The sequence below is a fragment of the Balaenoptera physalus genome (assembly GCF_965194825.1).
Source record: "Balaenoptera physalus genome assembly, chromosome: 18".
Classification (NCBI taxonomy): Eukaryota; Metazoa; Chordata; class Mammalia; order Artiodactyla; family Balaenopteridae; genus Balaenoptera; species Balaenoptera physalus.
Window position 1 is genome coordinate 75,191,319 of NC_138899.1, and position 26,516 is coordinate 75,217,834.

Sequence of the window (26,516 nt, forward strand, 5' to 3'; positions counted from 1 at the left end):
TTGTGACCACGGGTCGTGGAATCGTGACGTGCGAGGCCTTAGCTGTAGACGACGACACGGGACCACCTCGCCACCCATGCTGCGGTGAAGGGGGTTAATGGGTGAGAGTGGGGCGGTGATGAAACACACACCCTGTTCTTTCTCTCGGCAGGTGTGAGCCGCAGGATGGGGTGCGAGGTGCTGGTGGGCATCGGGCAGCAGATGCTGCGGCGGAAGGTGGTGGACTGCAGCTGGGACGAGAGCCGGCTGTCCCGCTGCCTCAACACGTTCGACCTGGTGGCGCTGGGGGTGGGCAGCACGCTGGGGGCCGGCGTCTACGTGCTGGCCGGGGCCGTGGCCCGGGAGGACGCGGGGCCTGCCATCGTCATCTCCTTCCTGGTGGCCGCGCTGGCCTCCGTGCTGGCCGGCCTCTGCTACGGCGAGTTTGGCGCTCGGGTCCCCAAGACGGGCTCGGCCTACCTCTACAGCTACGTCACCGTGGGCGAGCTCTGGGCCTTCATCACCGGCTGGAACCTCATCCTCTCCTACATCATCGGTAGGTCCAGGAGGCCCGGAGCCTGCCCCCTGCCGCCTCGGTTGTTCCCACCCCCAGCCGTGGGCCGTGCCCCGCTTGGCTCCCCAGACACACAGAGCCTAGCGCCTCCCTGGCACCTGCGCCTCGCCGAACTGCCGCACCGTTTCCCTTTTCCTCTAGTGCAAGGCGGAGGCCACCCTCGGGCATCACTGCCCTTGCTTCTTAATGATCAAGTACATGGGCCGACCTTAGTGGGGACAAGCCAGGCCAGCAAGGAGGCCAGTCCTGTTAGCACGACAGACGCAGAATCAGTAGGGTGTTTGTATCTAGCTAAAAAGGACGTAGTCTCTTTCAGTATTTTTTCTCATTACTTGAGTACATACATCACTGATACAGAAAAATTTAGGAAATGTAGAAGAGCACAAAGAAGAAAGTAGAAATTACCCACCCTGACAGCCTGGAGAAATTAATTCTCTTATTCATTCATTCTTTCAGTGAACGTTTATCAGGTACCTCCTCTGTGCCCGGCATCTTGCTCAACATTAGACCCCGTGGAGGAACAGGATGACCTCCGTTCACAGAGTTTAGGGATATAATGTGGTTAATATTTTTGTGAACCTAAATGTATATTTTTCTGTCTAGTATGTCTCTATACTTGTAAAACAATATATAGTGTACATTTTTCATAGCATTAGTTATTTTTCCATAGTAATATTCCTTTTTTTTTTTCTTTTTATAAGTTTATTTATTTTATTTTTGGCTGCGTTGGGTCTTCGTTGCTGTGCGCAGGCTTCAGTAGTTGTGGCACATAGGCTCAGTAGTTGTGGCTCACGGGCTCTAGAGTGCAGGCTCGGTAGTTGTGGCGCATGGGCTTAGTTGCTCCGCGGCATGTGGGATCTTCCCGGACCAGGGCTCGAACCCATGTCCCCTGCCTTGACAGGTGGATTCTTAACCACTGCACCACCAGGGAAGCCCCATAGTAATATTTTTGATGATGTACCATTATATAGATTTATTTACAGATAATTGATTGGGTGCCTTTGTGGGGTATTTAGATTGTTTCCAGCTGTGTTGTTGTTATAAACAGTTAATTACTTAGTGTCTTTGGCATATAAAAAAGAAGCTGTGCTTTTTCCTTTAAGATGGTCTAAGTAGCAGAACGTCTGGATCAGCGGGCCTGCGTAGTTTCAAGGCCCGTGTTGCCTGTGATCCTCCTGATGGCCAAGGGCCCCTTCCTCACGTCCTTGCCGACTCTGGACTTGGCGTCAGCATTAAAAACAACCAACCAACAAACAAAAACACCAAAAACATAGTCTTTTCTGTTCGATAGGTTTCAGCGTTATTCTCGTTATGTTATTTGTATTTTGATTACAGCCAAAGCTGAGCACATCCACTTAAAAGAAACAAATGCCTGAATGTAAGAATAACTGAAGGATACGAATGGCCGGTTCGCGAACAGAAATACAAGTGGCCACTAAATGTTCCAGTTCTGTTTTAGCTCTTTGTAGTAATATCAAAAAACCGGGGCGTGGGATGAGCTGAACCCCGTGGGCCCCGCTGGCTCCCGTGCCCGCCCTCTGGGAAGCCGTGTGTGGTGCTGGGTTCCACCAGGCTCCCTGGGCGACACCCTCCCTTTCTTTCCAGCACCTGCCGAGAGCTTACTCTTCTGGGTTGGAAAATAAAATTCCTAATCACGTTTTTCTCAGTGCAGCACCGAAACTTGCAACCATACACGTCCTTACAAGCTGCAGCCTCTTGGTGCGAATGCAGCTGTTTTAAAGGGGCCATTATGTTTCCAGAGGATTTACCTGCGAATAAAACAGAACGGTGAACATGAAGCGCCTGCAGTTTCTGGCCCAGCAGGTGATGGGGTCTTGGCCAGAGTGGCATTGGCCTGTGAGACGCACCCCCGTGCTACTGCAGGCGGTTCTCGGCCTCAGCTCCTGAGCGAGGGCAGCTTTTCTATCAAATGTGGTTTTTTAAAAAGCCACGATTCAGAGGTGGGGAGGCGTAGGCTGGCAGGAAAGGCTGGGCAGCCCTGTTGGCAGCGAGCTGGCCTCTGGGGCAGGAGAGGTAGTGACCTTTTTCTTCACTGGGTTGTGGCCTTGAAGGACAGAACTCATCATAGGCTGGCTACTCGGGATGAAGAAATGTGGTTTCCTTTTTGAGTTGTTGGAAGAACACTTAGCGTGAGACCGGACGGTGAACTGGAATCCTGCAGGTCACTCTGGCCGAGTTCTGTGAAAGATCCAGACCACGGCCACCAGCAAGGCCCCCTTCGAAGATAACGCAACTTTTTGTGGATATCGGAACTTGAGCGACATTTCCCGAGAAGCATTGCTGGAAAAGCAGTGACGTTATTCAGATTCAGAGAGAGAAAGAGGGAGCAGTCAGCTGTTCTTGGCCTTTGGGGTGCTGGACGCTGCATCCGTTTGTGTTGCCGTCGGGCAGACCCTCGGGGCCGTGGCCCGCGTCAGGTGGTGCCGGCCCGGGCCCGGAGCAGCAGAGGCGGGGGTGAGCGGGGACTTTGCTGCCGAGGTGGAGCCAGCCCCGAGCCGCTGTCCTTAGTCCCCCGCAGCGGGAGGCAGGCCTGTCAGCCCTGCTGCTGGGCTCTTAGAGAAGGAGCTTCCTGAGGAGTGTGGCCCCTGCTTGCTGCAGCCCAGGAGTGGGTCGTGAAGTCACCTGAATGGTTCGCCCTCAGGAGTTCTTGTCGGATGAGATCAAATAAGTAGAACTCAGTGCTGTCAGAGTGCCCCTCTGTGCTCAGGGTGACATTAGTTTGTTGGACTTTTATTATAACTGAGTTACATGTATGTTCGAAACGCATGGTATGCACATTGTATTGGTTGTGATGGAAAACGGGTGTCTTGCCAGGCTCCACTGCTCGTGTCTCTGCAAACACTAACTGGCCCTCACTTCCGAGTCAGCACGTCCCAGGGTCCGGCAGCCACCGCTGGACCCCCCTGCGCCGGCTGCGATCCCTGCGTGAGTGCCACCGGTGCCGAGCTTGGTGACAGGTGCTCCGTTAACTGTTTCCCTTCAGTTTCGTCTGACGGTGTGTTTCGTGGCAGGTACTTCGAGCGTAGCCAGAGCCTGGAGCGCAACGTTTGACGAGCTGATTGGCAAACCCATCGGGGAGTTCTCGCGGACGCACATGGCCCTGAATGCGCCCGGGGTGCTGGCCGAAAACCCGGACATATTTGCTGTGATCATAATTCTCATCTTAACTGGTAAAGCCACACACCGGAAGGCACTGGGTTGGAGCAAGGGGTCCAAGGTGTAGGACAGGCTCCCATTAAGTTGGTTTCTTCCTTTTCTCTTTCTCCCATCCCCCCATTTTCTTCTTCTCCTTTTTGTAATTGATACAGACATCTTTTTTGTGGCTTCTTAGAGATTCACGTAGGATTGACCTATTGAATCGGTCGAGTTACGTGTCATTTAATTTAAAGAGAATCTCAGGTGTTTGCGTAACTGCTTGTGGAATAAGATTTTGTTAATGCTGCAGGCTTTTTGATACAGAAATACAAATTCTTTGGAGTCAGCGGATGACTACTTGGAAAAGGAAAGCATTTGGCATTTGTCAGCCAGGGCGATGTGGAGGAATGAGGGCCTCAGTGTTGGCGAAGGCTCGGGTGGTTTACACCCAACGGCCGGCAAAACACCCTTTAAATAAACAAGCTTCACCACGAAGTTGCTGGTACGGAATTTTAAAGTCGCAGGCATGGCTTGAGCACAGCTGATGGCAGCTTCTTAGTGGCATTTACCCGAGTCTCAGCCACTAGGATGGGAGTTTTGTTTATATAAACATTAAGCTGAAATGCAGATAAATTCTCCTTTGAGGTTAGAAAATCTTGGATGGGTTTTAAAAACAACGTGCCTTATTTTACACACCACATAATTGAAATCATTCCGCACAGGCCAGTCTCAGCAGTATTTCTGGTCCAGCTGGCAGGAACATTTATCAGAAATTAAGTCTACACGAGTGAGATTTTCATAAACACGAGAGGGAGGGACGCTGAAGAACAAACACGGCGGAGAAGTGTTCCCTGTGATGAATGGCTCAATTCTGTCCTAATGCCTGTTTTTCAGAATTCAGTCTATTACGTAGAGCGTCTTTTGTTTTAAAACGTACAAGAGACCTACGCGGCAGGGCAGTAGTTTCCAATCAGGTCGGTGGTCACGTGTCACCAGGCACCTTCCCTGCCTCTTTTCTTGCCCAGCCGAGAGTTCACTACAGAAGCGTGTGCCCTGCGGCAGTGGTGTCACGTGGCCCCCGTGGGTTTCTATCATTCGGTGTCTTTTTTATCCTGAGTTTACAAGCTGGCACTAGTCTAGCTTATATTGTTCTTCGTGCGCTGAGTCCAAGGAGGACCCGTACGTGGCAGGGGCCCCACAGCCCAGGTGGCTGTCACCGCCAGCACCCCTAGCAGTGAGTGCATGACTCCTCTTCTGGAGAACTCGCCCTCTCCCGAGAAACTGAGCAAAGTGTCTCTTGGAGGAAATGAAATCCTGCTCCCGGGTGGCTCTCGGGGATGGAGGCTCAGGAAGAGGGAGGGCTCTCTTCCTCCTGGGGGAGGGAGGGCCTTGCTCTCGGGGGCCGTGGGCTGACACGTCACTGCCTCTGCTGTTCCCCGTGCCCCTGGCCTGGCCTCTCAGGTCCAGAGGGGGTCTGGAAGGCCAGCCTTGATGGCTTTGTTCAGCACACCCTCAGACCTTGGTTATTTTGATCCCTGCCTCTAGAATGAGAATTAATTCAGCCCCATTCCTCTTCGGAGGTCTGACGCTGCTTGGATTCTTTTTAAGTCACCGTCTCGTCCCCGTCCCCATCCCAGGAGGACTTGCCTGGTACGAGGTTAACACAGAGAGAGTTTCTGTTTATGCGTTTTTACAGGACTTTTAACTCTGGGTGTGAAAGAGTCAGCCATGGTCAACAAAATATTCACGTGTATCAACGTTCTGGTCCTGGGCTTCATCATGGTGTCGGGATTTGTGAAAGGATCAATTAAAAACTGGCAGCTCACGGAGGAGGATTTCCAGAACACGTCTAGTCGCCTCTGCCTGAACAAGTGAGTGTTGCTCTGTCTGTGGGTGCGTGACAGTCATGAGGTTGGTGATGCCGTCGGCTAGGACAATGCGAGTCTTTTTTTTAAAGTGTGATTTGAACTAGAATGTTTTGTTATTATTTAATTGTTTTTTTTGCAGTCAAGTAGCTGAGGGTGTTTTATCTGTTTGAAGTTTGGGTTAAGTTTCTTTCCTTGTACTTGACTGCACACTGTATGACTAAGGAAGACGTTGGGGAAACAGTATCTTCATGCTGATTCCAAAATTGTGCATGGTTGAGGATCTCACTGTCAGACTCACTCAGGAATCCCTTTTCCCTCATATTCTGTTTCATGACCAAGCTCTGAATTTTGTTTTCAGAAAAGATTTTCTCTGCAGCACCATGGTGATAACCACTTTATTTTGAAATGCCTTCCTATTTAATAACCTAGAACAAAGAAGAAATATGTGGAACTTTTATCACAGGCTTTTATCAGAGGTTTTCAGAATTACTGAAGTATCAGAATGTGATTATAATAATCTCTTTCACTCGCACTCAGCTTGTGCTGCGTCAGCCCTGAGAGACCGTGGCCCCGTCTCCCTTCCGTATCTGGGGCTCAGGACACCCAGGGCTGGAGGCAGGTGCCTGGCCAGCTCCCCACCCCGTGCCTTTGCAGGCCTCTAGGTGCACCCTTACCGAGAGGCTCATCTTATCCAGGAAACAGAAGCCAAACATCGAAACGGGCCTTTCTGATCTTTTTTGTCAGATTTTTGGGTAAATCTTAGGGTCCTAGGATGGAGAATGGGGAGTTTTCATTTTGTTATACAATTCTGTTTTAATTATGGCTAAAGGTTAAACTGCTCTGATGAAGAGACCTTCCTAAAAGGGCAGTGGCTTTAAAATGATGTCTCAGGTCCTGGAATGAACAGTCGTGGGGGCTGGCTAGTGAGACCACACGCTGGCGTTCAAGGACCCGATCTCCCGCCTGGCTGTCCCGTCATCCTTGAGGACGCCGTCCTTGTGCGCCTGGTTGCATCTGGGCTGTGGGCACAGGCATGGCCCAGCTCTCCCCCGAGGGGACAGAGCGTGAGGACAGTGCACTCAGATCCGGAAGACCTGTCCCCACCCGCGCGGGCACCCACGCTGTTCGCTTGGCGCACGGGAGGCAGGGGCGGCTTAAGACATGCTTTTCTCCACCGAAACAGTTCACCCTTTCTAACCGCGGCATCTCTGGAAATGCTTGTTTTCAGACACGAGCCGCTGGTAAACGTGCAGGACTTTGCGTTTTGGTCCTGGGCTGGGGGGGGGGGACCGCTGCGCCCGGCGGGCAGCTGAGCCACGCTCTGAGGGTCCCGGAGGAGAGGCTGCGGTCGCCGGTTCCTCCCCTTCCTGATGGACACCCTGCCTTGCGGTCCCTGCCCTGCACAAATCAGTATTTAGCCGGGGCGTCTGGAAAGGGCTTGGTGGCCACTTGCAGCCCTGGCCGTGCAAAGCAGGGAGGCCCGTCGCCCAGGAGTGTGGCGGCTGTCACAGCTGTCCCAGGACCGTTCACCACGGGTGGGGGGCCCGGCCGCGGGGGGACGGTCGGGATGGCTCCTGTTGGGGACCACGGAGCAGGCGCTGGCCTCTTGACTGTGGCTCTCTCTTCCAGTGACACGGAGGAGGGGAGACCTGGTGTCGGGGGCTTCATGCCCTTCGGGGTCTCCGGTATCCTGTCGGGGGCAGCTACCTGCTTCTACGCGTTCGTGGGCTTCGACTGCATCGCCACCACAGGTACGCCGCCACCCTCGGCCCACCTGGGCCCGCCTGGCCAGGTCGCTGCTTCCCTTCCCGGGCGCACGCGCGTGCCCGTTGCCGCGCTCTCCCTCCTGAGTACCGTGTGCGCTTGTACCTTCCTGCTAATGTTCCGCTTCATCACTCCCCGAGTGGCAGGCCTGACGGGAAGCGGCATCCTGAACGAGACCGCCGGTCCCCTGCGGGCCGGGAGGATGGCACCATACACAGCTGCAGCTGCTTGCAGACCTGTGCGCTCCGGGAGAAACAGGGCCGCTAAAAACACCGTCGTCCCGGTGACTGAACGGGCCGGGCTCCTGGGCCTCCCGCGTGTTCTCTGCTAAAGGCAGCGAGTCTTCCTTGCCGACCGTCAGTGTAAAGGCCGAGAACACTGTCCCTGGGCTTGTGGGTGTCGTGGTCTGTGGTGCTGGGGAAAGGCCCTGGCCCCCACAGGGCCACGTGCCATGGGGTGGTCCCGAGCCCCCCGGCTGACCCCTTGCTCCTTCCAGGGGAGGAGGTCAAGAACCCCCAGAAGGCCATCCCCGTGGGCATCGTCGCGTCCCTCCTGATCTGCTTCGTCGCCTACTTCGGGGTGTCGGCCGCCCTCACGCTCATGATGCCCTACTTCTGCCTGGACAAGGACAGCCCCCTGCCAGACGCCTTCAAGTACGTGGGCTGGGAGGGCGCCAAGTACGCAGTGGCCATCGGCTCCCTCTGTGCCCTTTCCACCAGGTGAGGAAGCGGAAATCTCGGGAAGGCGGGCTTGTTGTGACTATTCCTCTCGTCCCTTGAAATAGAGCCAAACCCCAGCCCTGATCGTGTGGCTTCTCCCCTCGTGCTGCTGTCGGTCACCCCACGGGCTGTTTGTGTCACTGACATTTCACCTCGAAGAACCCGAGGCCCACATTGTAGCACTGTCTACTCAGTAAGATCCTGGTTCTCTGTCCCCATCTGTGGCCACTGGACCAGGCCGCCTCTGTGAACACTGTCTTTTGGCCCTTAGTTCGGCCATAAAGCAGAGGCTACCTTGAAAAGGGGAGCACGTGCCTTTTAATGTCAAACACTTTGCTCTGATGTTTTCTGCTAGCCTGGACACACAGGAAATATTTGCTAAAAACTGACTGACCACAGAGAAATCCTCATGAATGCAGCGATGCTTTTATTTTCTGTTTGATTCAGCTAGAAATAATCACGGGAATAAATACAAAATTTCTCTGCCATGAAACTACGTCTAGCTGCCACGCTAGTTTACGTTACACATCTCGTGTTCCTGTTAGACTTTGCAGTAAGTGCTTTTCCGGGGGTTGGTGTGTTGAGTCCCTGTCTTTTAGGTGCGGGCTTCACAGTTTGGAGACAGCTCCCTCTCCTCGGTGGTAAACACGCATGGTGCGTTACGGTGCCTTTATTCCCATGAGATATTTTACAGATGCATTTTGCTTTTCCTCCCATCTAGCCTTTTAGGGTCCATGTTTCCCATGCCTCGAGTTATCTATGCCATGGCTGAAGATGGGCTGCTGTTTAAATTTTTGGCCCAGATCAACAGTAGGACCAAAACACCAATAATCGCCACGTTAACCTCAGGTGCCATTGCTGGTAAGAACTGGAATTTCACACGCCAGTATTGTAACAGTGGAGTTATTATTCCCTAGGGAAATATCTTGAATTGTGCTGGTCTGAGAGAAGTTGTAACCGGCCTTTTTTAACTTTGGGTTTTTACTCTTGCACCTGGTTTATTGCAAGGTAACTAAGTGCCTTTTTGACAGAAGGCAGAAGCCAGTTTTACCGAGGATGTGATGGAATTCTCAAACAATTTGAATTTTTAAATAGTTATCGTTTCATTGGATAGAGCTTAGAATACACGCTGTTCCTTCAAAGCCCGGTGTCTTTCCCCTTTTCTGAATGTCCCTGAGCAGACCTTGGTGGGATGACATTTTACACGGTGCAAGCCAAGTGACTTTTCGTTGGTACTGGAAATTCACCATCCGTGTGTCTTAGCTTGTGAATTCTCTGGGAAGTGAGAATCCCTTCCGATCGATGCTTTATAAAACGTGTCACCTGTTCCGCAGGGGACATTGAGGGTGTGGCTGGTGAAGCCGTTGGCCCTGAGTTTATCAACAATGGCAGGTCCAGAGGAGGCCGACGTGACCGCATAGCGGGTCCCTCGCCAAGAGGACAGTTCCGAGAGATGAGAGCCGGGGGCTAGAGAACCCTTGGAGCTCTGTGTGTGCCATGAAAGCCATGGCAGCCCCGCGAGGAGACTGTGCTTTTTTTTTTTATGTTTCCTCCTCAAATTGCGTTTCGTAGCCCAGGAGGCAGGTGCACACAGATGAGAAGCGGAGGCTGAGAGGTAAAGTGTGGATGCTCTCGCCCGGTGAGTGCAGAGCTTGCCTCTTGGTTCCTGGTTTGTTTTGGGGCCAAAGTAGCTGGTTCCTTCCAGCCCATGAGTAGAGCAGTGGGTCTTCTTGGTGAATGATGACACATGATAGCAGTCACAGCTGTATCACAGGAACTTGTCAGATAGCCTTGGGTGAGGCGTAGGACCATCTTAACGAGTGAATTGTTGTTTAGTAGCATTTACGCCCTTAGCAAAGTGTGCTTATAGTTTTGTGGATTAATATTATATAATGAAGGAAAGCCAGTTTTTCTTATTTTACACATTTGTTATGTGAGTCTGCATTCTTGAGGGGGATTGCAGTGGGGAGATTAAGGGGCGCCATGTGCCAGAATATGACCAGTATGTTTAAGGGATTAAGGAATTGGAAATCGTGTTTTTTCAGTATTTACTTGTAATCTGATTGTATTGAAGACTGGCCTTAATTTCCTTCCTCTGCTTATTAAGGGACATTAAACTATAATCTTTAAAGTGACTGTAGAGTACTCACATCGCCAAACCAAGGGTTTGCTCTTTCTTTTCGGTCGGCAGGGGTGGTAAATAAGTATTTAGTTTTCTAAAATCACCTCACATGGAAGAAGTTTGGCTCGAGTTCCTCTGAGTGGGAACGTAGGCATTTTTAGCATACACAGGGGAATCCTCTTCTAATTATCCAGAAGAGCCTCACTGCTCTTTAATTCTGTTTTTTAGCCTCAATTTGAATTTGTTTTAGTTGCAGTGGTCTGTGTGGGCTTGAGAAATATTTGTGGAAAAGTTAACGGCTTAGTGTTCATGTTTCAACTTGTGTTGATTGTGTGTGATTTGAAAATATCCCAAAGCTAGATCCAGCCAAGTTATTTTTTAAATGGGAAACTTGACACATATACCCACATAAATAGACATGCCTACTCTCATAAAAATCTACACAAGATTTTCAAAGAAGCATGCATGTTCTGTTTTGCTTGAAGTGGGGTCATGGCAAAGGGACTGTATTGTCTGGGAACAACACTGCTTTCCATGCCCACCTTCTGGGTTAGGATCCTCTGTTGAGGGCAGTGGACTTGCCCCCAGCCGCCTCCTCATCACTGTTGCCTGCTGATGCAAGTATCGGGTGATATGCTTGGGGAAGCCAGTGGCTGTCTGGTCTGCCTTGTTCAATGGCACATACCTAGCACCCAGTGACTGGCATGCTCACGAGTGCCATTGGATGAGGGATGAGGGATGAATGGATGGATGATGGATGGATGGATGGATGGATGATGGATGGATGGATGATGGATGGATGGATGGATGGATGATGGATGGATGGATGATGGATGATGGATGGATGGATGGGTGATGGATGGATGGATGATGGATGGGGCGATGATGGATGGATGATGGATGGGTGGTGTATGGGTGGATGATGGATGGATGGATGGATGATAGATGGGGTGATGATGGATGGATGATGGATGGATGGATGGATGGGTAGATGATGGATGATGGATGGATGGATGGATGATGGATGGGTAGATAATGGATGATGGATGGATGGATGGGTGGATGATGGGTGGATGGGTGGTGTATGGGTGGAGGATGGATGATGGATGGGTAGATGATGGATGATGGATGGATGGATGGATGATGGATGGATGGATGGATGATGGATGGATGGATGATAGATGGGGCGATGATGGATGGGTGGTGTATGGGTGGATGATGGAGGGATGGATGATGGGTGGGTAGTTGGATGGATGATGGGTGGGTGGGTGATGGATAGATGGATGATGGGTGGGTGGATGATGGGTAGATGATGGATGGATGGGTGGTGGATGGGTGGGTGGTGTATGGGGGGATGGATAGATATACATGTCTGTCTATGCGTCTGCATGGTGTAGGGGAACACACATTGGGCTCAGAGCCATACGAAACTAGCTCAGAGCCTGACTCTTCCACTTAATAGCTGTATGACCTTAGGTAAGTCTCTCAACATGTCTGAACTTCACTTTCTCCATTTGTAGTGTAGGGATGGCTGGCAAAATTGCCATGAGGGTCAAAAAGGATCATGTTGATAAAAGTACTCTCCATATATATGTAATTCAGACAGTAATTATTATTACTGTCTGTTGAGAGCTGTGTATATGGTTACTCCTGAGCTCTTCTCCCCTTTAAGCAAAGTCACCGTGTTTTTCCATGGAAAGGGCCGGGGAGGACGAGGGGGAAAGTAGAAGCAGCACCCCTCACACGGCCTGGGTCGCAGCTGGGTTGCGGTTCTGGCTGGCTGTGGAGGGCCATGCTCGGTCCTGACGTTCGTTTCCTCCCCAGGCGTGATGGCCTTCCTCTTCGACCTGAAGGACTTGGTGGACCTCATGTCCATTGGCACTCTCCTGGCCTACTCTTTGGTGGCCGCCTGTGTGTTGGTCTTACGGTAGGTATGGCTCTCTGGGTTCCAGGACAGAGGCACCCTGCCAGCCTTCTTTTTAGCAGTTTGTGTCAATGGTTTATACAGTGTAAACTTCAGGCTGCGGACAGCTCCTTTGGGACCCGCCTGGGAGAGGGTGGGGTCTGGTGGTAGAAAGCCTGGCTACAGAGAATATCCCTGAAGAGTCCGGGGTGGCCCCACCTGTCTCTCTCATGGGCCCTGATTTTTCTGGCTAGATGTTGGGAGGGTAGAGACAGGTTATCAACCCGACTGTTGGGCCTGGATCCTTGGATCAGAATTTTTGAAGGTTTAGGGTAACGATTTCAATTTGGTCCAGGTTCTGGGACAGAGAGGGCTGGGGTCAGGCCCTGGTGGGAATTGGGAGAATCTAAGACCTGTGAAACGTGGGTCAGTGTGATGCTTCCGTGGCAGCAGTGCACCGGCCCCGGAGGAGTGAGTGCCGTTACAGGTCCCGGAGTAGCCAACCATGTTCAGGAAGACTCTCCAGGTTCTGGCTTGGAGTCCTGTCTGGACCGGGCCAGCCCCATGGAGGGCCCTAGTAAAGCAGTTCTGGGCCGAGGCTTGGTGTCCTGGGGTCCTCCGCTGCCACGGTGCCCCTCTTTTCAAGCACACCCCTGCTCCAGTTTTCCTTTGCTCTGGGAGACAGGGCTCTGCTTCCTCACTCCCAGGAACGACCCCAGGTAGGGCACGTGATGAGAACAGGTACTTGTGGAGATGCTCAGTGTGGTCACCTGGGGAGAGCCCCCAGCTTTCTCAGGGTTTTATACTTGCCAGGCCATTGATTCCATCCCTAACGTGCTCTACAGCTAATTACCTAGCTTGAGCCTCAGTAGTGGCTCTGGAGAGTCAGCTAGAGCTAGTTTGCTAGTTTCCGACCACTTCTTCCTTCCCAGTGCTAAAATCTTCTCTGAGTTCCACCCCACTGTCTTAACTGACCGAATGGTATTGTATGAGTGAGTCAGTGAAAAAAGTGGTTAAATATCTTTATATTCGCTCTTAGATTAGATGCAGAATAATTCAGAGCACTCCGTTTTTCAAAGCTGGTGGGAAAGATTCGACCTTTGTTCATTTTGGCTGGGAAGATAAGGAGCCTCATTTAAAATGAGTGTTTCACTTGCAGGTGGCTTGTGTCTTGGAAATCAATGCCACAGGCTTGGTCCTTCACCCAGCTCTATAGAGTTATTTATTCCAAGGCACTTGGAGTTTTAAAATAAATTGATCCAATTAAGTCTTGCAAACAGGATTTCTCAAATTCATCAGACTGCAGACACATTTCTCTGGCTCTCTGCACCAGATAGGGTCCTAATATAATTGCTTTCTATTTCTGTCTGTACTGTTAGCTCCCTACAGCCATAGTTTTGTTGGAAGTGGCCTAATACCTTAAGCATCCAAGGGCCAGTGCTACTTTTCAGAGCAAGAGAAACTCTCGGGACCTTCCTCTGGGCTGGTTCATGGTGGAGGTCAAGTTGCCTCATAACAGAGACACCAGGGAGGGTGCTGCCCAGAGGCAGGAGCGGAAGGTGAGGCCTGGGTCTCCTCCTCTCTTTCTCTTTGCTGGGAAATGCATCACTGTGATCATCCTCTTCCCGTCTTATGCCTCGTGTCCTGGGCAGCTTACCTTTGAAGGCTTACTAAGAACTTGAGTTAGTGTGTGTCCTTTTGCTTATTAATTAAAGCACATTACGATGGTGAAGCAAACTGCTGCTTTACAGGTATCAACCAGAGCAGCCTAACATGGTATACCAGATGGCCAGGACCAGTGACGAGCTCGATCCAGTCGACCAGAACGAGTTGGTGAGCACCAGCGATTCCCAGACGGGCTTTTTACCAGAAGCAGAAAAGTTTTCTCTGAAAACCGTACTCTCACCCAGAAATACAGAGCCTTCCAGATTCTCTGGGCTCATTGTGAACATCTCAACCAGCCTCATAGGTAAGAGCCTGCCCTTCCCTGTGCGGCGTTTGGGGTGCAGCTTATCCCCGGGGGTGGGCAAGAGCCGGGCTTGCCCTGGACCGTGACGTCGGTTATTCCGTCCTAATTGGGGTTGGTGCCTGCAGAAATGGAGCCTCCCTCTCCGTGGGTTTTGGGGAGAACTGAGGATATCTGTGTGTGGGAACTTGGGAAATGATGGAAGTGCGTTTCTCTCTCTCCCTCTTAGCCCTGCTGGTCATCACCTTCTGCACGGTGGCTGTGCTTGGCAAGGGGGCCCTGGTAAATGGGGAGCTGTGGGCAGTCTTCGTGCTCATGGGCTCCGCCTTCCTCTGCTGCGTGGTCACAGCCGTCATCTGGCGGCAGCCCGAGAGCAAGACCAAGCTCTCGTTCAAGGTGAGCAGCTCGGCCTGACCTGGCTGCAGGGAACCCCCCGGGAGGCCGGGAGCCTGGCGCTCCTGCCGGGAGGCCGCCCTGCCTACCTGGGCTCTGCGAGGCCTGGGTGGGCGGAGGGAGGTGCTCGCTGGCTGGCCTCGGGGGATGTGAGCCTGGGGCTCCCAGGCACAGACGGCGCCTGCTGAGAGAGGCCGGGCCCTGGCTCGCAGGTGGGGTAGCGCCCTGCGTTCTCTGGGCTTCTCATAAATACACGTCTGCCCTGGTGGATCGCATGTCATCACCAAGCCTTGGGGATGACCAGGGCTTCTGCATTTTTCGATTCTACACATAATAAGGTAGTTCAGCCTTAGAGATAAAGCAGAAGCCCCTCTTCCAGCCCCTTCAGGGGAAGAGCAAGAGGGGAAATTAGACGAGAGCTCACTTTGGCAATTAGTAGCGTAGAACAAACTCCCACCTACTAGGATTTGCCTGCGGGGGTGTATTTGGGGGGTGCTGGGGGGACGGGGTGTCGGTACGGGGCTGGGGACTGGCACTCAGCCCCTCCCCACGTAGACCTGGCCGTCCGTGTCAGCCTCGGGTATGCTCCTTTCTTGGGTAGTTTTGCTAAATGACTCGAGCAGACGCCGTCTGTCCCGCACTCTCCATCGCATCAGACCTGACGCTCCGCCTCCCGTCTCTGCAGGTGCCCTTCTTGCCCGTCCTTCCCGTCCTGAGCATCTTTGTGAACGTCTATCTCATGATGCAGCTGGACCAAGGCACATGGGTCCGGTTTGCAGTGTGGATGCTGATAGGTACGTGAGTTGTGGGTTTCGAGGTGACCAGCACGTGATGTCCCAGCGTCTCTTAGAGGCCCCCAGCCCCGCCAGCCTACGCTGAGTTGCTCATTCGTCCTCCCTGCTACTGGCTGGATGGCTCGTGCCCTCCAGCCGCCCCCGTTTCAGATTTCAAAACACAGCGAAAACACGCGTAGTCAGCGGTTTCCTCTCTGACAGTGAGGAACTCCTGGTAGGCTGTGGGTCCTCCCCTCCCTTTTAGATAACTTTAAAGCCTTTGTCTGAACTAGTTATCTCGGGCCAGAGCTTGACTTTCTCAGAACGAGCCCGTGAGTCTGCTGTGCGTCCCAAACAGTGGGCTGCGGGGAGTGGCTGGGCCTGTGGGAAGCAAGGGGTCACCCTTTGGGTGCTGGCCCCATTTAGCACCGACCGTGGCCCCTCTCTGGGCCTCCGACAGCAGGCGCTGCGGAGATGGACCCGGCTTCCTTCTGTAGTGTCGGAGGCCGGGGGCCGGTGCCCGGGAGACTGGCCTTGACCGGTCCGTGCCACTGACGAGAGCGGTGACCCCCAGGCCGTGTTGCGGCCAAACCTCCCAGCCCCAGTGACTGCGGGAGTGGAGGTGGCAGAGGTGGAGGACGCCCGCTTCTGAGCGTCCCCGACATGCTCCTGGGTCCCAGGGCTTTTGGTGGTTCAAGGCCTGCTCTCCTGTGTCACTGGCACAAAGGTGGCCCCGGGGGGGGGGGATAGTTAGGGGCACAGACCTCTGTGGCCCCTGACACTCGCTGGAATGACTAAATTCACGGGTTGCACGCAGTCCCAGGCGACCTAAATGTCTGAGTCACTCAGGGAGGGAGAACGAGGGCTGTACAGACGGCGCGAAGAGCCTGGGGACCCCTAGCGCCCTTGGAAGTCCACCGTGGCGGGGACAGCGTGACGTCTGCAGGGTCTGTCCTGGCCCCCCCGGCGCCGCGGGGCACCCCGCCAGGTGGGCAGTGGATGAGGCTGCGGAACCAGCGCCCACCCCACCCCGCTGGGGCCCCCAGCCCAGCCGCCCCCCTGGCCTGAGGCTGCCCAGAAGGACGCGCCTTTGCCGAGCGTAGAGGCGACCCTGCTCGAAGAGTCGCGCCCTCCTCCACGGGGGCCCTGCCTGGGGCCGCCACCTGCGGAGGCCTCTCGGCGGGGCCGCCTGCAGAGGCTGCTGCGGGGACTGCTTCCCGGGACCCCGACGGTGCCCGCTCACACCGGTCTCTGCCCTCGGCCCGCAGGCTTCTTCATCTACTTTGGCTACGGTCTCTGGCACAGCGAGGAGGCGTCCCTGGCCGCCGACCCAGCAAGGACTCCTGACGGTCACTTGGACCATTGCAAGTGACGCACAGCCCTGCCCCCAAGGCCCCGGCAGCACCTCGCCCCCCTCGCGCATGCACGGGACCCGCCCGCACCCACAGAGCACAGTGCCACGACAGGGTGGCCCGCGACCCGCGTGTCCTGCTCAGGCCGGCTCGCTGGGCCCGTCACCTGGCAGCTCCCAGCTGGGGCCACGGGGCCGAGGCTGCCCACCTGCCTCTGAGCCTCTCCCTGAGCAAGACGGCAGCCCTTCTCCTCGCCGGCCGGGCGCCCCTGCTGCTGCGGCCTCGGGCAGAATGAAGGTCACCTTCTCTCGTCACCTGAGCGGTCCGGCCTCCCTTCCAGGGACTGTGCTGGACACTCCAGTCCCCGCCTCCCCGCCCGGCCCCGAAGAGCCGCCCCGGATGCCAGCTGAGCACCACGACACGGTCTGTCCCCAGCAGTGCCACCCCAAGCCTGAGGACAGCGGTTTAGTTTACTTAGGAAGGAAAACTAGACGGTCTCCTTCTCCTGCTTCTGCCCTCCGAGCTGCCTCCAGAGGGGCCGTGAGGACTGCGGTCTCCCCCCTCCTTCCAGGCAGGGGCTCCGGCCCCCTCGCACACTGCACACTCGGGCCGCAGGCCGGGCTCTGCGTGGGGCCAGGGCAGTGGCTACTCCACCCGGACTTCCTGCAGCCACCAGCCGTCCAGGCCCCGGGCCAGTTCCTGCTGCTCTGGCGTGTCTCAGCGCCGCCGAGTCCTGAGTAACTGGAATGTGACGGTCTCTGTAGGACGCGCCTCGAATGAGCAGAGCGGAGAACAGCGCTTCCTGTGGTCCTGGCTCCTCCCTGAGTCCTCCTGCCACTCGTAGGTCGGGGTCTTGGGTCTCACGGTTCCCAAGGCCGGCGTCCGCTCGTCCTGAGTGACGGCGTGGCCCTCCCGCTGCTTCTGGCCCCTCTTGTGTCTTATCCTCACGTGGAGTCCTTCTGTCCGTCGCTGTGAATCAGTCACTCCACCACATTCAGTTGGCGCTTAACAGTGGCACGGAACACAGCCGAGTAATTACCCCGAATTGTCCAGGGTGCGGGGTCTGCACGTGAGATGGTTTGGGGTCATATTGCTGTGCCTCTCGTGTGGGTGTGTGTCGTCCACATGCTGCGGGTTGGTGACCCTGCCCCGTACCCCTGCCTCGGTGTCCGTGTGTCCCTGTGCACACGGCACTCCCTCCCGAGGCCCTGGGGACACTCCTGGTAGCCGGGCCGAGTCTTCCTTCCCAAGAGAGTGTAATTCAGTAGACGGAAGGGCCCGTGTTGGCAGGAGGTGAGGGGCAGGCATGTTTTACTCCACAGAAAATGTAAATGCTGCTTTTGAAGCTTAGCTCCCCATATCTTCCCCCTCTGGCCTTTGTCACAAATCTGGTAGAAAGAAGCCTGATGAACTGATGGCACTTGGCTTTTCTCCCTCTGCCCCAGAAAGTTCTTGGAGAAAAATGCAAGAATGAGTGAAGCGGCCAAATGGCAGGGTCAGCCTTCGTTCTAGGCTCTGGCCACTCTGGTCACTCGTGGAAGCTTTATTCTCAGTATCACTTGTGAATCTTCCAGCAGGAGGATTATAAGAGCCCAAAGCTTGGATTTCCAAAGAAAGGTATTTAAATTTATGTAGCTTGGTGCTGTACAATATTTTGATAAACGTTAACTTATTTTGTTGGGGTTTTGGTTGTCTGCTGTCTTCTTGGGACCTGTTAGCCATTTGTTTGCTTGATTTGTCTGCTGTTTTTCCACAGAGGCAGAGAGCGTGAGGGAAAGAGGGTGTCCAAGAAAGGTGGCAGGTTGAGAGGTGTTTTTTCTCTTTTTCGCTCTGGCTGAAATTTCCCCGTGTGACACCCCCCAGCAGACTGCACGACTGATGTTTCAGCCAGCAGCCTCGTGGCTCTCCAGCCAAGAAGGTGTGTCTCAGCATCTCACGGGGCGAGCGCGTCCTGACACGTGGTCCCCTTCCTCACCCAGGCTGCCTCGAGAAGCCCCCCGCCCTCCCCCCTGGAAAGAGCGCCTGGGGTCCCGGGATGGGGCCTGTTGAGAGCGGGTCTTCGTACCGCTGCCGAGGGTTTTCTCTTCTGTGCGTGGGGCGGTGCTGCCAGGAACGGCGTTTGGCGGGCGCCTCCGAAGTCAGTGGGCTCTCTGATCACACCCCTCCTTCCTGGCTCTGAGCTGGACATGCGCACAGACACGTACACACACAGACCTGCCAGACAGATACACGGACACAGACACACAGCCAAAAGTAACCGCCGGAAGTGCCCGACGGGTTCACATCCCAGCCCCTCCCGCACTCGGTTCCACGGCTGGGCTACGTTTTCCTGCAGGGTCAGAAGTTCCACATTTCCAGTGACGTGCCCTCCGGGGACACCGTGTCTCCTTTTATCTGTGCACCAGCCCCAAACAGTCACATTGGAAAGACCCGCTTGTGATGAGGAAGCGCCCCTTCCTGCCGCCCGTGTCCCCCTCCCTGCGTGTCCACGGCCTTGTGAAAACCCACGCGGGGTCCCCGGGACCTGTGCCAAAGTGAGGGGTGCGGGGTCTCCGGAGAGGCAGTGGGGCCCCGAGCCACCCCCCGCCCCGGGCGGGGATGGGGGCCTCGGGCAGGAGCTCGAGCCTCCGCACGGCCCCCGGCTCACCTGCTCACCCCTCCTCTGCCCGACTTTGGGCCGGCTTTGCTTTTACAAACCCAGAGGGCCGTGTGACGGAGCCATCTTTCCAGGCCGTTGTGGAGAAGCTGCTGAGTTTATACTGTCGTCAGGGTCACTCGCGTCTCCCCCACTCTGGGTTTTGTCCCGTTGAGTCCGTCTCCATCAGGTGATCAGCTTTCTGGCTCCGTGTAGTTTGGACACCACGGGCCTCGCCCTGCCCTGTGTCCACAGGTGACTGCAGCACTGCGGAGGCTTCTCTGCCCACCCCGAGCCCCCGGGCCCGTGACACTCCCTTCTCCACCTCTGACAGGTCTGTTCACACCTGGGAGGGGCGCGGGCCCAGCAGGAGCCTCGCGATGTGTTTGCTGTGCTTTGTGCATGGCGTCAGGGGGCGGGAGGCGGGGGGGGACCCAGGCTGTACCAGGTCTCCTCCCCTCCACCCCCTCCTCCAGGCAGCCAGGGTGAGTTGACAGGTCTTGCCGTCCCGCCTAGGATGGCGTCTAGCCTGATGTAGGCAGAGCTGCCAGCATCGGTTGTGTGGCCACGTCTCCTAATGGCCCCACCCAGACTGTAGGCGAGCCCACGGGCATTTGAGGGGCCTCACTGCGGAGAAAAGCTGCCTGGCTTCATGCTGGGACCTGTCTTTCCTGACCTGGATGCCCCGCTTTGACACATTAAGAGCTGCTTGTTCTGTTGGCACCCGAGAACCACCCCCGTGGAGACAGGAGGGAGGGGACTTGGTGCCAGGCCCGGTGGCCCGGGTGCTCTAGGATGGATGGAGAGGCATGACCACACTCTGGGCGCAGGCGTGTGACGCTTGTGTGCGTTAACTTCAGATGGAACTAAATACGTGTTGTGCATAATTGTTAGGTGTAGTTTAAAATGCATCTGTTTGCCTTGGTAATGAGAGTATTGTATGTAAGGCTCCTTAGGGAGAGCAAGATGTACATTTTATCAGACTCTTGTGGACTTTTTTGGGTAACGAAATGCTTTATTGGTCCAGTGGTGCAAGAAGCTACATACATTCTGTATCTCATCATCGTAGTTACAATACCTAATGGGAGGTTAAGGCAGAAAACAAAAGTCAACTGACCTTCCCGTTCATCACTATGGCCCAGTCTGTGCCCGTTGCTTCGCTGGGTGACAGTGCTCTTTCAGGAGGGGCGTGGACTGGCCAAGGGTCTCGGGGCGCAGTTCTCCGGAGCCCCCCCTGGCCCACCCTGTAAATGTGTTGAACTGCTGAAAACCCCCGTGAGATGAAAGACCTTGGCTTGAAGTCCAAATGGGATTTCTCCAGAGTCAGGGAGGAGGGCTGGGAAGATGCATTCAGACTTCGTTAAATTATTAACAAGGTATATGATTTTGTGTTTCTTGATGACAAACTTTTTAAGTTTGGGACTTATTTTCCCATTGGAGAAGTTATATATTTAAGATAAGTTTCCTGCTTACGTTGTGCCTTTCAGCATTAGATGGGTCTAAGGAGCACAGAGGGTGATGATCTTCTTGAGGGTTGGTTTCTAATCAAACCTGAAGAGCTGTGGTTTCTTCAGTACACTTTTTCTTCTACTGAACGTGGAGCCATTATTAAGAGAATTGTGTGTTTTTTATTATGTAAATTGTATAATATTTTTGCTTGTTTGATGATGTTCTATTTTTCTAATAGTTTTCTTATAGTTTCTTATAATTGTGATACTAGATTTAGATTCTGACGCTAACTGCAAATCAGATGGGCCTCTGCTGGTCCCCCTGTTTTTATTTTAAGGACAAGAGTAGATGTCATCCATCGCCTTTAAAAAATGTGAACCTCTGCTCTGTATCCCAGTTTTGCCGACAACACTGCATTGATACCGTACTTCATGTTGTAAGGTCAAGCTCTTTTGTGGTACATCCTCTCATGCTTCCGCAAATCCTAATAAATTCCGTCTATGGCCTGGGCGTGCTCAGTATGATCGCAGGAATTCCGGCAGCTCAGGGGGCGGAGGGGGTTGCCCCGGGGTGGGTGCCCCGCAGTGAGTTCAGACCCTGCTCTTTGCTTCTTGAGTATCTGCCTGCTTCCCCACAACCGGAAGGATGTCGCGTTGCCTCGTTCTCCCTCAGCCGTTTGGTGGAAATCCTCATTCCGGCTTTAGCGCCTCAGCCAGGGAACCCCTCGACCCTCATTTAGGATCCTCTGAAGCCGTCTCCCCACCTCCCACTCTTTTCCGGACTTGGCTTGGGTTTGGGCCCAGAGGTCTTCCTGCCAATGGGTCTGCGGGGCCTGACGCTGCTCGTTTGCAGAAGCACTTGGGTGTCAGTGCAGCAAACCCCTCTGCCTTGAACACCGGCCTTGCGTTTCCGGCCACACGCCTGCCACCCATCTGGAGGGTGGGGTGCGCGCAGGAGCGGGAAGGGATGGGGAGGGTTGTAGCTGTTCTCATAATCCTTGATCTCTCACCACCCCCCGCCCTCCTTGAGAAAGGAAGCGCTTTCTTACACAGGAGGCACACTCAGTCAAGGGGGCCTTAATTCCCAGACCCTGAGGCCCGGCGTGATCACGCTGGGAGGTCTGCTGCCCGAGAGCAGAGCAGGGGGCGGCTGCCGGCCCCGCGCGCTCAGCATCAGGAATGTGAGGGGCATCCGTCGGCCGCGCGGTGAACCACCCACCAGGCCTGGACCGCGAGGACGCTTTCCCTCCGCGCCCAGGGGTCTGCGGGGACGAACGCAGGCAGGGTGCCCCTTCCTGCCCTCAGCCGCCCCCCTCCCCCAAGGCGATCTGTGACAACTGGCAGGCGCCCGTGAGCCCAGACCCGGACTTGTAGACGGGCCGGCTTCCCCGAGTGTCCCCGAGCGGCCAGTCCCGTGGAGCCACACTGCCACCTAGCGGCCAGAGCGGGCGGCCGCCTGAAGCGCCCCCGCCAGGCTTCCGGGCAGTTTCCTAGGAAACCCTGATGGGGGCCTGTGGGTGGGGAGTCACCTGGAGCACAGTTTGGTGATGAAACGCGTCTGGTGAGTCAGAAGCTGCCCCCGGACAGCCCGGCCTCCGCAGCGGGGAGGAATCTCACGGACTCCTCGGGTTGCTGTTCAGCCACCAGACGGCCGGGAGGGCGGGGACACCTACCCGGGGTAGCCCGGTCCGCCGCTCTTCCAAGGGCCATCGTTTCGCTTTACTGTATAAGCCTGTCCACCAAGCCATCAATATGGCCAGAAAAAGTGCGATGTGAGAGAGGCTTCGGGAATGAAGCAGGTGGTACGTCCGCTGATGACGTGAGCTCTGGCCTCCTTCTCAGCACCGATCCGCGGGCACTCAGGACTGAGGTGCAGGAGCCGGGAGAAGCTGCGCGGTCGGACTTTCCCACGGACGCTTTACATTTTCACTCCTTGAAGCCTTGCGGTTACTTGTTGAGCGTCTGCTAACGCAGCCCCTGCTACGTGGCTCTGGGTGCAGTTGAAACCGACAGCAGCAGCTGAGCCTGCCTGGGTTGTCTGGGGGGAGGGACCCGGGGGGCCTGCAGGGACGGGAGCGCCCAGCTTAGGCTGCACAGCACTTCATCCCGCGTGGTGCTGGCTCTGGAAAACTCGCCCAGACTTGGTGAGGGAGGCAAATTCGCCTGCATGTCCCCCAGAGGGGGAAGGAACAGAGCTGGGCGTTCAAGAAACCCGAGGTGTCCTGCTTTTGTTTTTAAAGAGGTCTGAGAGAAGCAGACAGGTTCAAAAAAAAAAAAAAAAAAAGATATTTAGCAAACTTAAGCGAATGAGCTCTAGCCTGTGATGGTGGTGGTGGTGATTTTTTAGAGCATTTGACCCAAACTCCCCAGCAGGCAGGACCCCGCCTCTTGCCTAGAGGGATGCAGGGATGCGATGCGAGGGTGCCCCGCGGGCCACTGCTGGGGGCCTGTTCCCGGATGCAGCCACGGAGTGAGAACAGCCTCCAGCAGCGGGTGGGACGCCCTGCCCCCGGCTTCTACCTGAGCTTCGCGCTCCTCACTCCTTCCAGCGTTGGGGACCGAGCGGCTGACTTCAAAAGCCTCTCTGCCACGGCAAGACACCCGTACGGGGGGACACAGCTCTCCACGGATGCGAGGCCTCTCCACCCTGGTTTCCTCCGTGGGCCGTGGGCCGTGGGCCGGGCGCCCCTCTGTTAAGCGGCTGCGCTGACAGGGAGGAGAATGCAGGGTGGGTATGCTAAAGGTGGTGGCACAAGACGCCAGAAGAAACGAACAGGTTGGGACGGGTTGACAAGTAGATCATGAATAGCAGCCATCGCCAATAACCTGGATACGTGGGTGACCCAGGGGGTCCGGGAGTGGTGCTGGCAGGTCCGGAGTAACTCAAGGGGCTTTATCACCTGCCGACGGGCTCCTGTCCGGCAGTGGTGCAGGAGGGCAGAATGGCTGGAGTCTCCGGAGGTCCCTCCAAACCCCACAGGGAACCAGCCTGCGACCCCAGGCAGGGCAGCCCCGAGGGACACTCCTGGGCAGGCAGCCAAGTGGCTACAGCCCAGCCTGAAGGCCCGGGTAGGGGAAGTGAGCGCTTTTAGGTTCAAGGGGTGTCCTGGCCCCCGAGAACCCTGAAGGCATGAGAAAGCGCATGACAAGGCAGTGCTGTGACCACGGCCCCCAAGCCCGCCAGCCTGTTCCCGGCGCTCTGAGACAGCTCTGTGACCAGCCAGGTGCAAAGGGACGGGCTTGAGGACAGACCGAGCTCACTCTGGGGTAGAAGCAATAGGTCCACGTCTGAATTCGATGTTGACGGTGAGGGGACTGGCCTCAATCTCGTGTCCTTTTTCCAACCTCCTCCAACCCACTCGGGCCTCCCCAGGACGGCAGAGACGGAACAGAGCCGCTGAGCCCCCAAAGCCTGGGCAAGGCTGCTGAAGGATCCGGGCTGGAAGATGGGTACAGGGATCCTGAATCCGCCGAGTTGGGGGAGAGCTGGGGGCTCTCGCGACTCAGAGACGGCCAGCTGGCGCACACACAAGGGGAGCCCAGCCCTCTGGCCTCCCTGCCTGACCCCACCGGACCTCCTGAAGCCTGGGAGGGCCAGGCCAACAGTCATATCAAGTGTATGTCACAGAAGGTCCCTCAAGTTCATTTTAATATGCTTCAAACACAAATAGGCAACACAGAACCCGCAGGGGCTGGCAGAGGAACAAGTGACCCCATTCAGATGGCCACCAGGTGTGCCCACCCCCCCCAGAACCTCGCCGGGTGTGTGCTGGGCGGCGGGAGGGCAGGGCACCGACGGGGTCCCACTCACCAGGAAGAGGTTGGTGCGGTTCGGCGGGTCTGTGAGCGGCAGGCGGGGAGGCTGCGGCATCTCCGCGTGGCAGCAGCTCTGGCCTGGGAGGTGGACGCCAGGGAGACAGAGGTCCAAGTCCTAACAGTGTGGGGCTGGAAAGGCGCAGAAGGGGCCCGGTGGCCGCTGCCCCTCGTGTTCTGGGCTAGGAGCCGTATATAATGGGTGTCCATGATGGGGAAATGAAGCCAGGGCAAGGTGGGAATTAGCTCAAGTACCCAAGGTCAGGGCTGGTTAGAGCCAAGCTCTAGTCGCCTAGTGAGGGATGACTTCACTCTAACACCACTACAACTTTGACTGCAACAGGCTAACACACTGGACCACATTCTAACATAACACTGATATCTGTATTGCTGTGTAACTGCATTTAGCAAGTGCCATTAGGGAAGCAGTTCCTAATTTGGAGGGCTGAGCTATTATGTCTGCAGGTGGTGCCTGCTAAAAGAATAAATACTTGTGTATTTAGTCAACGTGGCATGATCTACTCCAACGGGAGGCCCAAATCAACATCACAGCATCATGCAGAGCCACTAAAGGAAAAAAATGTTTCTTCAGTGGATACTCCTGTGTATGTCCCCAAGATGGGCAAACACCTGGCGGTTTGCTAGAAATGAGATGTACGTGAGGCCAGGAAGCCCAACCTTGACTCACGCAAGGGACACAGACCAGGTCTGTCTTTACGCCGGCCACGTAGTCACAGAGCAGGCAGGGCCCTGGGCCAGCCAACCCCTTCCGTGGGCCGTGTCTTCCCTGCCCTGTGGCTCTGGCCCATGAAGCATCCCTACGTGAGTCCGCCTGCCTCAGGGATGCTCAGAGCCAGTCCTCAGGACCATTTTGAGGGGCCTTAGGGAGGAAAGTGCAGGGTCTTTGACACAAACAGCGAACAAAGGCAGCACTATCATCACCATAGCAACTGTTGAAACCGCTTCTTTCTTTTGTGTGTCTTGCTTCTAATCGTCCACGGCACTACAGGAATACCTCTCAGGTTCTCATTCTACCATTTCAGAGCCAAATGCCAGTCCGGAAGCCAGCCGCCGCTGGCTGGTTGTTTCGCGGGCTCCTTCCTCTGTTTGGAAGAACCTCCTGGACCAAAGGTGGGACCTCTGTCAGCTGTGGCACTGCTCGATCATCCAGCAGAAAATACACCTGGGTTTCTGGGAGGTCATGTGATGATCTAGCACAGCTTGGAACTGATCCCCCAGGACAGAAGAATTGGTTTTCTGGAAGCCCCTGCTAGAACCCCTGAGCTTCTCAATGTATAGGAATGAGGCTGGGTTACAGAACCAAACCGAAGGGGGGTGCCAATGAAGTGGGGCTGAGGGTCATATTTTGGTGAGTTGACCATTTTCAGCATCACATCAGAGTAAAGCAAATAGGATGCCAGAGTATGCTTTCCTACTCTACGCTTAGTCAGAACACAGACCCTATTAGCAGTCTTCCTTCTTGAGGACGGAGCGTGAATGGTCTTGGCCAACTCCAAGGTCACTCTCACCCTCATCCTATAAGGTCATGTGCTTCCATATTTTCCCGAAGATGAAAGAGCTTAATGATGGATTCCAAGATGCCATTTAGGAAAAAAAAGCAGAACTTGTGTTTACAAGACTATAGATGATCCACTGTCATGAGTGACATCTGCAAAACTCCTCACCCCCTCAGGGTTTCCCACTGCTGCCCCTTATCTGCTCATGACGGAAGTATTAATAATTAAAACTTGCGGATGGAGTAATAGTGACCTCACATCATGTGGACTAAGAAGCTGATTGTTCCAAAGGCAGTTACCGTTCATGAATGGCTGGTGTTTGTGTTAAACAGAGTACCACGTGGTGGTAGGTCGGAAGGCGCTTCTTCTCTGTATCTTTTTTTTTTTTTCCTTTTTCTATTTTGGGTAGAAACATTCCTGGGAAGGTAGACAGAAATGCATTTTCATTTCCCAATAATTCTTAGGCACGAGTTAGAAAACTGCTGACCTTCACCAAAATATGTCAGCGCTTCACGTTATAAAAAATGCAATTCA

The 26,516-nt window shown here is 54.8% G+C and overlaps 2 protein-coding genes across 6 annotated transcripts in view; one reads left to right on the top strand and one right to left on the bottom strand.

The window, feature by feature from the left end:
- SLC7A1 (solute carrier family 7 member 1) overlaps positions 1-18,545 on the top strand; it is a 66,086-nt gene extending 47,541 nt beyond the window's left edge. For 2 of the 5 annotated variants that reach the window (XM_082435665.1, XM_082435664.1), the window contains 12 exons: positions 152-535; positions 3,389-3,499; positions 3,586-3,744; positions 5,406-5,580; positions 7,207-7,328; positions 7,838-8,060; positions 8,782-8,921; positions 12,007-12,109; positions 13,837-14,054; positions 14,281-14,447; positions 15,130-15,238; positions 16,486-18,253. In XM_082435665.1, coding sequence (XP_082291791.1) covers positions 166-535; positions 3,389-3,499; positions 3,586-3,744; positions 5,406-5,580; positions 7,207-7,328; positions 7,838-8,060; positions 8,782-8,921; positions 12,007-12,109; positions 13,837-14,054; positions 14,281-14,447; positions 15,130-15,238; positions 16,486-16,589 — 2,001 coding nt within the window. In that variant the 5' untranslated portion in view covers positions 152-165 and the 3' untranslated portion in view covers positions 16,590-18,253. Of the gene's footprint in view, positions 1-151; positions 536-3,388; positions 3,500-3,585; positions 3,745-5,405; positions 5,581-7,206; positions 7,329-7,837; positions 8,061-8,781; positions 8,922-12,006; positions 12,110-13,836; positions 14,055-14,280; positions 14,448-15,129; positions 15,239-16,485; positions 18,254-18,325 lie in introns of those variants that run through there. The other 3 variants (XR_014256317.1, XM_082435666.1, XM_082435667.1) reach the window with 3 other exon arrangements.
- Positions 5,587-26,392, bottom strand: LOC309647870 (uncharacterized protein). The gene is made up of 3 exons (XM_082435775.1): positions 24,464-26,392; positions 23,173-23,353; positions 5,587-6,002 (listed from the first exon to the last, which is right to left on the bottom strand). The coding sequence occupies exons 1-3, from the start codon at positions 24,673-24,675 to the stop codon at positions 5,991-5,993; spliced, it is 405 nt and encodes a 134-aa protein (XP_082291901.1). The 5' UTR covers positions 24,676-26,392; the 3' UTR covers positions 5,587-5,990.
- Between the last annotated feature and the right edge of the window lie 124 nt (positions 26,393-26,516).

Excerpts from the sequence above, each read along its gene's own strand:
- LOC309647870 (XM_082435775.1), bottom strand. The coding sequence starts at position 24,675 with ATGGACACCCATTATATACGGCTCCTAGCCCAGAACACGAGGGGCAGC. Across the intron at positions 23,354-24,463 it reads ACCGCACCAACCTCTTCCTG|CCGCTTAACAGAGGGGCGCC; the intron begins GTGAGTGGGACC and ends CTGTCAGCGCAG.